General features: G+C 40.0%; 1 protein-coding gene across 2 annotated transcripts in view; it reads right to left on the bottom strand.

Annotated features, from left to right (window-relative positions):
* Positions 1-17,197, bottom strand: part of LOC124787897 (E3 ubiquitin-protein ligase Ubr3) — a 289,094-nt gene that overhangs the window by 258,587 nt on the left and 13,310 nt on the right. For both annotated transcript variants that reach the window (XM_047254874.1, XM_047254875.1), the window contains exon 3: positions 11,970-12,098. In XM_047254874.1, the coding sequence (XP_047110830.1) occupies positions 11,970-12,098 (129 nt within the window). The remainder of the gene's footprint in view (positions 1-11,969; positions 12,099-17,197) is intronic.

Genomic DNA, 17,197 nt, shown 5'->3' with positions numbered 1-17,197 from the left:
AACTCGCAATTTGCAATTTGAGTCGGTTGGTGTCCATTTGTTTGGAGCCATGTGGAGGGACTGCCCTTGATAGGGCACAGGTGCACTACACAAAGGGAGCAGCTAATATGGTTGCAGAATACTTGTGAAGTGCACATGGGTTTTTTTAGGCTAAGGTTGAGGTTCTCTGATGAGCACTTGGCAGACAACTCACAGATAGTGAAATCAGACTGTGTTCACAGTAAAGGCACGTTGACTGTCAAAATTTTATCACTAAACTGTTAAAGCATTCATAACAAAGTTCCTGAGCTTAGTGCCCATTAGGAAACTTGTCACACTCAAATTACTCATGGGACCAATAACTGGCTGAAACTTGAAGTAGAAAGCTCTGAGTTATTTAGCAATTCGCGGACCATAGATCTAAAAGACAGATTAGATGCCATAGGACAGGGTGTGTTTGTTGCAGTTGACAAAAATATTATCTCTACTGAGGTTGAATTTGTGTGTGACAGTGAAGTTATCTAGTTGTGTATAACAGGTCTAGGTGAAATCAAGTACATTTTTGGATGTTTTACCAGCTACTAATGTTAATGAACAATCAAGAAAGCTAGGAGAGTCTTTCTGCTAGAAATAGCAGATAGACAGTTGCTAACATCCCACTTATATCATGATTTAGTTCCACTACAATGGGCGTAGAACAACTATGGGAACAGTTTTAATGAACTGTAATTCATACTATGGAGAAGTATGTGCCAAGTAAGTGGATTAAGGATGGAAAAGACTCACAGTGGTATAACAATGACTTTCGAAAAATACTGAGGAAGCAAAGGCTGTTGCTCTCTGGTTCAAAAAAGTGTACAAATGGCAAGAGGCAATGGTTAACAGAAATTTGTGCAGCTGTAAAACGATTGATGTGGGAAGCATGCAACAACTTCCACCATCACACTTAAGCAACAGATTTAGTCAAGAATCTGAGAAAATTCTGGGTCTACATAAAATCACTCTTTGGGGCTAAGGCTTCTATCCAGTCAAGTGTTGACCACTCTGGTTTGGCAGAAGCAGATAGCAAAAGTAAAGCCAAAGCATTAAATTCACATTTAAAAAATTGTTCACGCAGGAGAACAGTACAAACATACTGGCACTTGACTAACCCACAGATTCCTGTACGGAGGATATAGTAATAAACATCCCTGGTGTAGAGAAACAACTGAAAGCAAATAAGTCACCAAGTCCTGATGGAGTCCCAATTTGATTTTACAATGAGTTCTCTGCAACACTGGCTTCTTACTTAGCTTGCAATAACATATATCTCTCCCAGTACAAAGCTTCAAGTGACTGGGAGAAAAAAAACACAGCTGATTCGTGTAAATGAGCATGGTTTTAGGTAGCATCACTTGTGTGAAACTCAGTTTGCCCTTTTCTCATATGAGATCCTGCGAACAATGGATGAATAGCAACGGGCAGATTCCTAGATATCGGCAAAGCATTTGACATGATACCACATTGCCGACAATTAACCAAAGCACAAGCATACAAAACAGGGTCCCAGGTATGTGGTTGGCTTGAAAACTTCTTAAGTAACATAACCCAGTATGGTGTTCTCAAGATCAGAGACAGCAGTATCATCACGAGTGCCCCGAAGAAGTGTGACACGGCCACTGTTATTTTGTAAATACATAAATGATCTGTTGGACAGTGTTACCAGCAGTCTGCAGTGGTTTGCTGACAATGCCATGATATATGGGAAGGTATCATCATTGAGTGGCAGTTGGAGGATACAAGATGACTTGGACAAAATTTCTAGTTCATGTGATGAATGGCAGCTAGCTCTAAATGTAGAAAAATGTAAGTTAATGCAGATGAGTAGGAAAAACAAAGCCACAATGTTAGAGTACAGCATTAGTACTGTGCTGCTTGACGATCACACGGACTGATTATCTAGGCATAATGTTGCAAAGCAGTATAAAATGGAATGAGCTTGTAAGGGTTGTTGTAGGGAAGGTGAAAAGTCGAATACAGTTTATCAGGAGAATTTGAGGAAAGTGTGAGTCATCTGTAAAGGAGACCATTGTTGAGTGCGTGTCGCATGGGATGCGCACCAGGTCAGAGGAGGGCTGCTAGATTCATTACTGGTTGGTTCAAACAACATGCAAGTATTATAAAGATGCTTCTGGAACTCTTTTCGAGGGGCACCACTGAGAAAATTTAGAGGACTGGCATTTGAGAGTGGCTGAAGAACAATTCTACTACTGCCAACGTACATTTTGTGTAAGGCCCGTGGAGATATATAGACAGTCATTTTTCCCTCGCTCTATTCACAAGTGGAACAGGAAAGGAAATTACCAATAGTGGGACACGGTATCCTCTGGCTTGCACCATACGGCGGCTCGGGAGTATGTATGTAAATGTAGATCACCTAGGTGAAGCCTGTAGTCCACAAGCCGTTGGATAGCCCCGATGGTTCAAGGCTTTGATCTGGATCAACCACTGGGGCCACTCATTGGGTAGTGTTGACTGATCATTCTTGGCTCCGTGTTCACCGTGGTATGGAGTTTGTATCCCACAGTGACCCGCACATGCAACTTTGGAGGCAGAAGTGATCATCCTGCAACACTGACCTCAGCATAGTGGTTACAGCACAATGCAACCACCAAAATTCATGTTCCTGGATGCCTGTGACTGCCCAAGTGCACATTCAGTAAGAGGAAATATGGAGTGCAAAAATGGAGTGAAGTCTCAATGCATTCAGATTACTGAATATTGTGTTTAACAGCTCCTTGAAAGTTATTTCAAATAATAGACTACAAAACACACTAGCTAATAACTAACAATTTACAGACAATCTGTAGGAAATATCTTAAGCTTCATAAAAGCAGTTAAGAGACAGTTTTCATAGGTGAAATAGTTCACGAGTGAGTAGTCAGATGTCAGTGAGCATTGTGCTCAACATTTTGGCAAGTGACCAAGTTGCCATAAAATTTATTTGTTTCATATATCCCCCCATGAACCATGGACCTTGCCGTGGGGGAGGCTTGCGTGCCTCAACGATACAGATAGCTGTACCGTAGGTGCAACCACAACGGAGGGGTATCTGTTGAGAGGCCAGACAAACGTGTGGTTCCTGACGAGGGGCAGCAGCCTTTTCAGTAGTTGCAGGGGCAACAGTCTGGATGATTGACTGACCTGGCCTTGTAACACTAACCAAAACGGCCTTGCTGTGCTGGTACTGCGAATGACTGAAAACAAGGGGAAACTACAGCCGTAATTTTTCCCGAGGACATGCAGCTTTACTGTATGGTTTAATGATGATGGCTTCCTCTTGGGTAAAATATTCCAGAGGTAAAATAGTCCCCCATTCAGATCTCCGGGCAGAGACTACTCAGGAGGACGTTGTTATCAGGAGAAAGAAAACTGGCGTTCTATGAGTCGGATCGTGGAATGTCAGATCACTTAATCGAGAAGGTAGGTTAGAAAATATAAAAAGGGAAATGTATAGGTTAAAGTTAGATATAGTGGGAATTAGTGAAGTTCAGTGGCAGGAGGAACAAGACTTTTGGTCAGGTGAATACAGGGTTATAAATACAAAATCAAATAGGGGTAATGCAGGAGTAGCTTTAATAATGAATTAAAAAAAAATAGGAATGCGGGTAAGCTACTACAAACAGCATAGTGAACACATTATTGTGGCCAAGATAGAAACGAAGCCCATGCCTACCACAGTAGTAAATGTTGATATGCCGACTAGCTCCACAGATGATGAAGAGATTGATGAACTGTATAATGAGATAAAAGAAATTATTCAGATAGTGAAGGGAGACGAAAATTTAATAGTCATGGGTGACTGGACTTCAATAGTACGTAAAGGAAGAGAAGGAAACATAGTAGGTGAATATGGAATGGGGGTCAGGAATGAAAGAGGAAGCCGCCTGGTAGAATTTTGCACAGAGCACAACTTAACCATAGCTAACACTTGGTTTAAGAATCATGAAAGAAGGTAGTATACATGGAAGGACCCTGGAGATACTAAAAGGTATCAGATAGATTATATGATGGTAAGACAGAGATTTAGGAACCAGGTTTTAAATTGTAAGACATTTCCAGGGGCAGATGTGGACTCTGACCACAATCTATTGGTTATGAACTGTAGATTAAAACTAAGAAAACTGCAAAAAGGTGAGAATTTAAGGAGATGGAACCTGGATAAACTGAAAGAACCCGAGGTTGTAGAGGATTTCAGAGAGAGTATTACGGAACGATTGACAAGAATGGGGGAAAGAAACACAGTAGATGAAGAATGGGTAGCTTTGAGGGATGAAGTAGTGAAGGCAGCAGAGGATCATGTAGGTAAAAAGACGAGGGCTAGTAGAAATTCTTGGGTAACAGAAGAAATATTGAATTTAATTGAAGAAAGGAGAAAATATAAAAATGCAGTAAATGAAGCAGGCAAAAAGGAATACAAACATCTCAAAAATGAGATCGACAGGAAGTGCAAAATGGGTAAGCATGGGTGGCTAGAGGACAAATGTAAGGATGTAGATGTTTATCTCACTAGGGGTAAGATACATACTGCCTACAGGAAAATTAAAGAGACCTTTGGAGACAAGAGAACCACTTGTATGAACATCAAGAGCTCATAAGGAAACCCAGTTCTAAACAAAAAAGGGAAAGCAGGAAGGTGGAAGGAGTATATAGAGGGTCTATACAAGGGCGATGTACTAGAGAACAATATTATGGAAATGGAAGAGGATGTAGATGAAGATGAAATGGGAAACATGATACTGCGCGAAGAGTTTGACAGCGCACTGAAAGATCTAAGTTGAAACAAGGCCCCGGGAGTAGACAACATTCCATTAGAACTACTGATAGCCTTGGGAGAGCCAGCCCTGGCAAAACTCTACCATCTGGCGACCAAGATGTATGAGACACGCGAAATACCTTCAGACTTCAAGAAGAATATAATAATTCCAACCCCAAAGAAAGCAGGTGTTGACAGATGTGAAAATTACCGAACTATCAGTTTAATAAGCCACGGCTGCAAAATACTAACGAGAATTCTTTACAGACGAATGGAAAAACTGGTGAAAGCTGACCTCGGGGAAGATCAGTTTGGATTCCGTAGAAATGTTGGAACACGTGAGGCAATACTGACCCTACGACTTATCTTACAAGAAAGATTAAGGAAATGCAAACCTATATTTCTAGCATTTGCAGACTTAGAGAAAGCTTTTGACAATGTTGGCTGGAATACTCTCTTTCAAATTCTGAAGGTGGCAGGGATCAAATACAGGGAGCAAAAGGGTATTTACAATTTGTATAGTAACCAGGTGGCAGTTATAAGAGTCGAGGGGCATGAAAGGGAAGCAGTGAATGGGAAGGGAGTGAGACAGGGTTGTAGCCTGTCCCCGATGTTATTCAATCTGTATATTGAGCAAACAGTAAAGGTAACAAAAGAAAAATTTGGAGTAGGTATTAAAATCCATGGAGAAGAAATAAAAACTTTGAGGTTTGCCAATGACATTGTAATTTTGCAGCTGTGACTTATTAAACTGATAGTTCGGTAATTTTCACATCTGTCAACACCTGCTTTCTTTGGGATTGGAATTATTATATTCTTCTTGAAGTCTGAGGGTATTTCGCCTGTTTCATACATCTTGCTCACCAGATGGTAGAGTTTTGTCAGGACTGGCTCTCCCACGGCCGTCAGTAGTTCCAATAGAATATTGTCTACTCCGGGGGCCTTGTTTCGACTCAAGCCTTTCAGTGCTCTGTCAAACTCTTCATGCAGTATCATATCTCCCATTTCATCTTCATCTACATCCTCTTCCATTTCCATAATATTGTCCTCAAGTACATCGCCCTTGTATAGACCCTCTATATACTCCTTCCACCTTTCTGCTTTCCCTTCTTTGCTTAGAACTGGGTTTCCATCTGAGCTCTTGATATTCATACAAGTCGTTCTCTTATCTCCAAAGGTCTCTTTAATTTTCCTGTAGGCGGTATCTATCTTACCCCTAGTGAGATAGGCCTCTACATCCTTACATTTGTCCTCTAGCCATCCCTGTTTAGCCGTTTTGCACCTCCTGTCGATCTCATTTTTGAGACGTTTGTATTCCTTTTTGCCTGTTTCACTTACTGCATTTTTATATTTTATCCTTTCATCAATTAAATTCAATATTTCTTCTGTTTCCCAAGGATTTCTACTAGCCCTCGTCTCTCTACCTACTTGATCCTCTGCTGCCTTCACTACTTCATCCCTCAAAGCTACCCATTCTTCATCTACTGTATTTATTCCCCCCATTCCTGTCAATTGCTCCTTTATGCTCTCCCTGAATCTCTGTACAACCTCTGGTTCTTTTAGTTTATCCAGGTCCCATCTCCTTAAATTCCCACCTTTTTGCAGTTTCTTCAGTTTTAATCTACAGGTCATAACCAATAGATTGTGGTCAGAGTCCACATCTGCCCCTGGAAATGTCTTACAATTTAAAACCTGGTTCTTAAATCTCTGTCTTACCATTATATAATCTATCTGATACCTTTTAGTATCTCCAGGGTTCTTCCATGTATACAACCTTCTTTCATGATTCTTAAACCAAGTGTTAGTTATGATTATGTTGCGCTCTGTGCAAAATTCTACCAGGCAGCTTCCTCTTTCATTTCTTAGCCCCAATCCATATTCACCTACTATGTTTCCTTCTCTCCCTTTTCCTACACTCGAATTCCAGTCACCCATAACTATTAAATTTTCGTCTCCCTTCACAATCTGAATAATCTCTTTTATTTCATCATACATTTCTTCAATTTCTTCGTCATCTGCGAAGCTAGTTGGCATATAAACTTGTACTACTGTAGTAGGTGTGGGCTTTGTATCTATCTTGGCCACAATAATGCGTTGACTATGCTGTTTGTAGCAGCTTACCCGCATTCCTATTTTCCTATTCATTATTAAACCTACTCCTGCATTACCCCTATTTGATTTTGTGTTTATAACCCTGTAGTCACCTGACCAGAAGTCTTGTTCCTCCTGCCACCGAACTTCACTAATTCCCACTATATCTAACTTCAACCTATCCATTTCCCTTTTTAAATTTTCTAACTTACCTGCTCGATTAAGGGATCTGACATTCCACTCTCCGATCCGTAGGACGCCAGTTTTCTTTCTCCTGATAACGACATCCTCTTGAGTAGTCCCCGCCCGGAGATCCGAATGGGGGACTATTTTACCTCCGGAATATTTTACCCAAGAGGACGCCATCATCATGTAATCATACAGTAAAGCTGCATGCCCTCGGGAAAAATTACGGCTGTAGTTTCCCCTTGCTTTCAGCCGTTCGCAGTACCAGCACAGCAAGGCCGTTTTGGTTATTGTTACAAGGCCAGATCAGTCAATCATCCAGACTGTTGCCCTTGCAACTACTGAAAAGGCTGCTGCCCCTCTTCAGGAACCACACGTTTGTCTGGCCTCTCAACAGATACCCCTCCGTTGTGGTTGCACCTACGGTACGGCTATCTGTATCGCTGAGGCACGCAAGCCTCCCCACCAATGGCGAGGTCCATGGTTCATGGGGGGTAGGGAGATATAGGGTAATAACTCAAATGTTGGTCTGCCCGATCCACTCCTTTCATGTGGTTGTTGTTGTCTAATACTTTCAGGTTTTTATAAATCGTGTTATTGGTTTTTCTACATTTTCTTTGAGTATCGTCATAGTGGAATTATATATTGGAGAGATCATTCCTACTGTTTTAGTTTTTGATGCTCTCCATACCTGTAGGAGTACTTCACCTTTCCAATGATGACAAGCTTCAAACACATTGACTTTTGAGTGTTTTAATTTCTCCAGAATCCTCTATTCAGGCATATCATTCTACAAACTCAAATTTTCTTTTCAAGTACTTTCTCTGCATGTTCTACACTGTTACAATAATTATCCATGTAGAGGTGATTCCAATTTCCATAAGAAGGTGTCAGTATTTCCATCACTGTTTTTGCTAAAGGCTGTCCAGTGCCAGAATATATGTAGAATGAGGAAATGTATGCCATACTCTAATCAATCACACAGAATCCAAATGAGTATGCCATATTTCGTAATTTTGGACGGATTGTAAGCTTTAAAATTTAACTGTCCAAGCCACAGGATCATTCCTTCATCAATTGAGATGTTTTGAATTAGATTAAAAGTTTCTTTAAACTTTTTGGAAAAATGTTCAACTAAAAATTGCAATTTGAAAAGACAGTCATCATTATCCGATTTATTGTTGTTATCAAAAAAATGTAAAAATGATCATATTTGTCTGAATCAGTTGTGGGACATTGTTTTGTGGAATATCGGTGTGTCTTCCAACGGATTCATTAACCAGTTATCACCGATCCTTTTTATGATTCCCATAAGGATAGCAAGCCCAAACCAGTTTCTAAGTTCCAGTCCCACAACATCGACAAATTTGGCATTTTCTTTATCCAGTTTCCTTCTACTGCATTTTTGACTGTAGTACTTGTTGGTTTTGTTGCTAATATATTCAAATAGATCATTCACAATATATAATTCTATGATATCCTTGATGCTCTGTGTATCTTTGGGAAATATATTTGGATCCAGAGATCCTTCAAATTTATTATTGGTCCTTGGTAAATCTAAATCTGATCACTGTGCACTGTCTTCTTCGTCTGATTCATCCTAATTAGTTTGCAACCGTAGCGTTCACCGAATTATTCTTGGGCATATTTCACTATCTTCTGACGATTCTGCTTCGCTTTCATTTTGATGTCCAATGTCTTCTTCCCAATTGGTCAAGTCGTCCGGAACATCAGACAAGATGTCAGCGCATTCACTGTAACTAATAGTATTGTCTCTTTCGTCTTCCATGATGAAGGGGCAAAAATACTTATAAAAACAAAAAACTTGTTGACATGTGTAACTTATTGTTACCTAAAAAAAAAACACCAACAGAATGCAAAAGATACTAGAGTGCTGTCGCCGGCCACTGCGCAATGCTATGCTCATGACTCCACTGTGGTGTCGCCAGCCAGTGAGTGATACTATGCACACGACACCACTATGGTGTCGCTGGCCGTTGACCACTATTTTGCAGATGACACCACTGTGGTGTCGCCACATGATCATAATCCATTGTGTGTAATTCTTATACACAACATTCTGTGACTGCCAACTAGTTAGTCTGTATCAATCTTATGTGCCGTTAGTATTCCCAGCAATGATCTATGACAGTATGCAGAATATCTTGCCACTTTAGCAGGGTACCCAATAGACCCTCGATTTCCAAAGATTGAAGTTGTCTTTAACACTATCAAGAAGATTCTATGTCTAAGCCGGTGCGTGGTATTTCCAGATAGTTGTACAGGGTGTGTTGAAAGTAGAACTCTCCAAATTTGCCCCTTCTTGCAGCAATTCTTCCGGAACACCATCCTCAGATGTTAAAGTTTTTGGTTGAGACTTCCATTGTCAGAATGAGACCTATGTACCAATGTTCTGAGCACACCATCCCTCCGCACTGGGTGGTGGTCTGTGCCATGTGGTGTGCATCTTCTTCCGGTACATGGTATGGCCCAACGTGCTGCCACTTTTATTTTTAACAGGACATCCAGGAAGAGGACTGCTCTACCCACACACTTTTGTGATAAAATGGTCTGTTGTATGGAAGTGAGATTTATGAGAAAGTTCTCTGGCTTCTCTCTTCCATGTGGCAATATGACGAAGCTGTTGTTTACATACTGGAAGAAACAGGCAGGTTTCCACTGGGCTGATTCCAAGGCTTTCTCCTTGAAAGAGCAAGGTTCTATGCTACAACAAACTAACTTCGGGAGCAGTTGGAAGAACAATAGATGTGCCACTAGCATGCATACTTGGGTACAAACCTTGGATGGAGCAATGTGTCAGCTGGAGGAGTGAGGGAAGAGATGCTGGGAAGGGACGGCAAATAGAATGGCATATCGTAGGGAAGGGAGTGGGAGATAAAAGTGCCACATCAGCCTCTAAGCAGTCTGTTCATCAGTGCACATGATGATGGTAATGTCATCACTTGCCAAAATATTGTGCCCATTGGACATAGACATCCGGCCATTCACCTGTGAACTATTTCATCATGAAGTACATCAGGAGAAGCTGAAGAATTGCAGTTTTCATAGGGTTATGCAGACTTAACTGGCAAACCATAGTTTGTGGAGATTAACATTATTTTTCTTTCCGACAGTACTGATTGAGGGCATATAGAGTTTTTGAGGCCCAGATTTAGATTATTAGCCACAGTACAGTTCCCAACAAGGACTGAAGTGTGTAATGCAACAGCTGTTCAGAATTTGTTTGTAGACCCTGCTACCTTCAGTGATATAAGCAACATAACAAAAAGGTATGGCCAAACTTTCAGGAAATATTCCTCACGCACATTGAAAAGCTTTATTTCCATATTAGAGCTGGAAGAGGAACTTCTTTGTGCAGCTGGTGACACCCCTAGGGTCAGCATAAGTCAATTAGCTGCAACAAGTAATGTTGACCACTTGACTGTCTGGGGTGAGCCACATGAGAAACTGCTGTATCCGTACCACATACAGTACGTGCAGGCACTATCAGCAGCTGATTCTCCTGCATGGGTACACTTCTGTGAATGGTTCATTCAACATTGTGTCAAACCTCAACCGTGGGAAGTGTTCCATTGTTTCGTACTGTGCTGATAGGCTCATTTCCTATGTGTTTCCCACAATTAATGTGTGGAAGAACTGAAAACGTGGACAGAAAAATGGGCTAAACCTCAAATGTAAAAGCTTACTGGTAAGTGTTGCCATCTGCTGCTGCGTACGGGAACTATCAAAATTGATATTGGTCTGACCGATAAATATTACATTAGGGTATTTAGGGGTGAGACCAACTTAAGTTTTGATAGTTCTCGTACCCAGCAACAGATGGCAACACTTACATTTTAGGGTTAGCCCATTTTTCCACGCATGTCTTCAATTGTAGACACTGTGCTTATTTTTAATATGGAAATGAAGTATTTGCGGACCCACGGTCATATAACATACGACTAAACTTCCCTGAAAGTTTGGCCATACATTTTGTTACACCCTGTAGGTATGAAAGTTATAGTCAATCATTTGTCTGGCCACAAATATAACAAATCAATGGAACCTCACAGAGTGAAGTATTCATAAAGAATGCAAATTGACTCAGGTATTTCACTATGCCTATAGCTAGCAAATTCTCAAACTTCACATCTACATGGAGAGTGAACAGTGCTAATGAAGCACTTCCAAAAATAACTTATGCCAATATGAAGAAAAGAAATATGTATGTGTGCATTCTAAGAAGCAACCAAACAGGATTATTTAGTATTGACTGTGTTGCCAACCTTAGCTAAGAAACACAGTGTTTAGTACATGTATATCTATGAAAGCAGAAAGCATACACAGAGTTAAGACTCACTAAAATATTGCGTGTAATCAAGTTCAAAATAGTCTTATTTACAGAATCATTACAAACACTAAATCTCAAATGTACTGTCATTTTCATAAAGCATACACTAAATGACAGATTAGACAAGGAACAGCTCTGTACAAACAAGGAATCAGTTGATTCTTACTCTTTTCATTAATGAATCTGAATATACTATTAAATAGTGGCAGCACTTACTGCTATTACAGTAAGTGTCACATCAAAGGGCACCTTTGCACAGGGAAAGAGTTATACGGTAAGCACAGAGAGGATGCAGTTTGCTTACACATGGTGGCAGGTTGCAACAAAATTTCAATATTACCAAGCCTTATGAAGTGGTGCTGTGCACAACAACAAATATATGTACATCATCATGACAGTAGACACTAACTGCAAAGGCAGCTATATTCACAAATAACAAAGAGGAGGTAGTAGCTTGATTAATAAGGTAAAAAAACCATACTAATGTACAAATCCATGTAGAGTTACTTTTTACACACACACACACACACACACACACACACACACACACACTGCAGATTGCAGTACCTGTGTTCGCGGAGATGTTGAAGCAGTCTCAGTATAATACGTGGCATTATAGCTTCTGCTACACACATCAGATCATTAGGAGCAGATGGTTTGTTGACTTGTGCCTTTGGTCCATGTCGATCACAAAACCTGTGCAATTGAATGAGATATTAAATATGAAACATTTTGAATGTAGTTAATATTAATTTGTAAAAGGGTAAGGAGTCATTCCAATCCCGGGAGCGGAAAGGCTTACCTTAGGGGGAAAATGGGACCGGTATACACTCGCGCGCGCGCACACGCACGCACGCACACACGCACACACGCACACACACACACACACACACACACACACACACACACACACACACAGATATATATATATATCCATTCGCACATATACAGACACAAGCAGACATACGTAAAGGCAAAGAGTTTGGACAGAGATGTCAGTCAAGGCGGAAGTCAATTAGATTTATTTATTTAACTGAAAACTAGCTCCATGACCACTTATGTTGTCTTAAGACATGTCTATCATTGCAAAATAAAATTTTAGATGATATAAAAAAGGCTTGTGATACCAATACGTCAACTGTTCTCAATTTTTAAAAGGTTCTTAGTGAATTGAAGGAAAATAGGTTTCTAGTCATGTTTCTTGTATCTCAAACACACCTTTCCAGCACACTTTTGACTGTGTTAACAATACACACTCCGCTGTTGATTTTTTGAACTGTATACACCTCAAAAGGACATTTTCCGCATATCAACAAACAAGCTATGAAACTGTTACTTCTACATAATTATGATGAGGTGGTCAGGGGGTTTTTCTAGTCCATTGTTATCAGTGTCACAGCACAAAAAAAATAAGAGATTAACTACACACAACTTGAAACACCAATCAAATAATTAGACAACTGGTCTAATGTTTCCAACAAATAGTAATGTTGAATTTCTAGGCTCAGGCTGCACGGAATATAGATTTCTACCACTGTCTTTCTTTTATGTTGGGAATGGTAAAGAAACAGTATGCACACATTGATAATAACTAAGGGAAGTTTTGCACTTTTATATTAAGTAGGTGAAAATGAAGCTAAATGGGTACAAATGAAAAAGCTATTCAGGCTTATCTTTCAGTTGTTGTGAATGCAAAGTGTACTGATTGATACAAATATATATAATTCTAAAAACATAAACGGGAACAAGCTGAAATTAATGCACTGGGATTCATTGAATGGGCTGGCAGAAGAAAGTGTTAACTCTCAAATTAGGCATGGTTAGAGTGATTGTTTTATCTGATGTATTTTTTAATACACCACACACCAAGTCACATGTGGCTCCACATGCACTGTTAGAAAACACTTTACTACATAAACTGTTTTGTCTTATTATATTAAGTTTTTGTTTTTCACTGGAGGTATGCCACAAAAACTGGTCTTGCGGGTTAGCACTTTCTACAGCCGACTCCTCTTTGAAACAGTTGTTATCTGTACTATTTATAAATATATCAAAAGTAACTTATTTTGAGTTTGTTACAATACATGCTTTCCCAATCAAATTTTTGGAAAGTTAAACAGAAACATAAAATTTGTCAAGATTGGAAATGCTATTGTTTATGGTATACCCCAGGCATGAGCTTCAGATGTAATGATGATCAATCAAATATTGACAAAAGATATGAGTGTTATACACTTATCAGGGAAACTACTAGTGTTCCCGGTTGGTGACAAACAAAACTGGTTTACCATGTTGTTGTGATCTGCAGTCCTAAGAGTGGTTTGATGCAGCTCTACACACTAATGTAATGTGAACAATTATTCCAACCTATATATATATGTCTGAAACCATTTTCTTGCATCCGAGCCTTGGTCTCACTCTACAATTTTCACCCCATACTTCTTTCTATTACGAAATCAGCTATTCCTTTGCACCTTGGGGGTGTGTCATATTAACCAATCCCCACTTTTAATCAAGTTTTGCGATAAATCTCTTCTCCCCTCAAATCAATTCAGTACCTTCTCATTGGTAACTCGATCAACCCATCTAATCTTCTGCATTCTTCTGTAACACCAAGTATCAAAAGCTTGTATCTTCTTTTCAAGACACTGTTCATTTTGTTCAACTACTGTGCAAAATCCCTTGCAACCTCTGCAATGTCCTCAGCAAATCTCAATGTATTATTTGTTCTTCCTGAGCTTGCCCAACACAGAGCCCCATGCTGTCTCACTTCCTTGTTAACCACTGCCTCCCTTCTATGCCCTTCAAGTCTTAGAACTACAGTCTGGTTTCTAGTCTAGTGGTAACTTACTGCTCCCTGCATTTTATCCTCAATATCCTCAGAATCCCCAAGAGTGCATTCCAATCAACACTGCCAAAAGCTTTCTCTAAATCTACAAATGGTATAAAGGCAGATTTTTCTTTCTTCAGCCTATCTTCTAAGATCATTCTTAGGGTTAGTACTGCCTTGCATGTTCCTTCATTTCCCCAGAACCCAAACTGACCATACCCGCGAATGGCTTCTACCAGTTTCGCCACTCTTATGTAAATAATAAGTGTCTATATTTTAAGGCTACAACTTATTAAACTGAATATTTGCCCAGTATTCACATCTGTCAGCGCCAGCCTTCTTTTGAATTGGCATTATTATATTTTTTCTGATATATTAGGATAATTTGCAGATCTCATTTATCTTGCACACTAGGTGGAATAATTTTGTCATGACTGGCTCTCTGAAGGATCTCAGTAATTCTGATGGAATTTCATATACTCCTGGGGTCTTGTTTCAACGTAAGTCTTCCAGTACTCTGTCAAATTATTCTTGCAGTATCAAATCTCCCATCTCATCTTCACCTACTACTTCTTCCCCTAATACAATATTTTCTTCAAGTTGGTTTCCCTTATTTAGACTTGCTACTTATTTCTTCCAACTTTCTGTCTTCCCTTCTTTGCTTAATACAAGCTTGGCATTTGAGCTCTTAATATTCATACATTTGGTTCTATTTTTTCCAAAGGTCTGTTTAGTTTCCCCTATCATCAGCATTGGTCTTTCTCCTAAACATGCATGCAGTTTTCATTCAGCGATCAGTGCTTCACCATTTTGCACTTCCTGTCATTATAGTTTTTAGACATTTGTATTCCCTTTGGCCTGCTTCATCTGCTAAGTTTTTATGTTTTCATCTTACATTAGTTAGGTTCAATACCTTGTGAGTTATTCAAGGAGTTCTACTGGATCTTGTCTTTTTGGTTTCTTGATGCTGTGTTGCCTTTACTATTTCATCTCTCAAAATTACCCATTTGTCTTCTGTTGTATTCTTTTACCCCATTTCTATGAATAGTTGCTTAACAGTATCTTTGATATTCTCAACAACCTCTGGTTGATTCAATTTATCCCTGTTCGATCTTTCTGCAATTTCTTCAGCTTTAATCCATAGGTAATAACCAAAACATTATGGTCAGAATCCACATCTGCCAATGGGAAAGTTTTGCAGCTTGTAATCTAGTTTCAAAATGGCAAAGAGTTCTTGGGCTTACAGCCGGGTGGCGGTGTCTTCAAACTGCGACGTTTCGTCGAGTGACATACTCATCATCTTCTGGCGAAGATTCCCACCAAAATGAAATTTTCATCTTTCTGAACTACAGAGTAATTTCTTTTATCTCACCATACTTTCTTTCAGCCTCTGTAAAACACAGAGCTAGTCAGCATGTAAACTGCTACTGTTGTAGGTGTTGCCTATATATCTACCTCAGCCATGGTAATATAGTCACTATGTTATTCATAATAGATTACCCACATTGCTATTTCCTTTTTCATTATTAGACCTACTCCTGTTTGAATTTTTCTGATAACGCTGCACTCAGATGACAGGGAGTCCTGTTCATCCTACCATGTCACTTCACTAATTCCCACTGTATCTAACTTCAACCTACCCATCTCTCATTTTAAATCTCTAGCCTACTTAACCTATTAAGGGATGTAACAGCACACACTTCAACTCACAGAATTCCAGTTTTGCTTTTCCTCATGACATCTTTCTGAATAATCCCGACCCAAAGATCCGAATGAGGAACAATTTTATCCAAGAGGATGCCATCATCATTAAACCACAAAGTAAAGGTGCACGTCCTCTCGATATATTAAGGCTGTCATTTCTCCTTGTTTTCAACTGTTCATAGAGCCAGCATAGCAACACTATATTGACTAATGTCACAAGTCCAGTACAGTCCATTATCCAGACTATTGCCCCCTTGCAACTACTGAAATGGCTGCTGCGCCTCTTCAGCAACCATAGGTTTGTATGGCCTCCCCACAGATACCTGTTCAGTATACTATAGCTATTTGTATTGTACATGATCCAATTACATTAATGTGACCACTGAGTCACATGAAAGTAACCATCACATTAAAATAACCACTGCCTATGTTCAACATCAATGTCCAATAACGACTCATAGATGGCAGGCAGGTGGCAGAACTAGCGTGGAGGCTCTACGAAATGTGTGTGTGTTTGTGTGTGTGTGTGTGTGTGTGTGGGGGGGGGGGGGGGGGGGTGTATGCAGAAATAGTGCAGTTGTCATGGTAATATCATAATACAGAAATGGAGTAATTTATCTGACATCCAAAAGCATGTGATCATTGGCTTTCAGCCCAAGGATGGAAGCATTTCCGAATCGGCTAAGTTTATCAACAATTTGCATGTCGCTATGATTGAGGTACACTGTGAATGGCAAAATGCCACTATCCAAAACTGGTGCTGAAGCAACTGTGGTGCATCATGCGCCCTAGGTGACTGGGGTGAATGACAGCTGTGGAAATGTGTACAGGTGAACAGATGTGCAACTGTTCAGCAACTAATCATCCAGGTGAACCAAGGGGTTAACAACAGTGTCCTCTTAACAACCATACAGCGAAAGTTGCTGCGTGCAGGCTTTCACAGAAGGCAACTGGTTCATGCACCCATGTTGACTGCTCTTCATGGGCGATGGAGGCTGGAATCTGCTTGCCAATATTGCAACTGGATGCCACTTAGTAATGATAGATGCCCTCTTCAGATGAATCGTGCTTTATGCTCCATCGGACAGATGGGCATTGGCATGTATGGCACTGCAACAATCATCTGAAGGGTCCTGGCTGGAGGAGGGAGAGTTATGGTCTAGCTAATGTTTTAGTGGCACTCCCTGGTTGATCCCATCATTCTGAAAGGTGCTGTGGATCAACACAAGTATGCAGTTTGTTTTGTCCTTGGAATGATGGC

Source organism: Schistocerca piceifrons, chromosome 3 (genome assembly GCF_021461385.2).
Source record: "Schistocerca piceifrons isolate TAMUIC-IGC-003096 chromosome 3, iqSchPice1.1, whole genome shotgun sequence".
NCBI lineage: Eukaryota > Metazoa > Arthropoda > Insecta > Orthoptera > Acrididae > Schistocerca > Schistocerca piceifrons.
The sequence above is the reverse complement of the archived record's forward strand: the minus strand, read 5'-3'. Positions and strand labels throughout refer to the sequence as shown.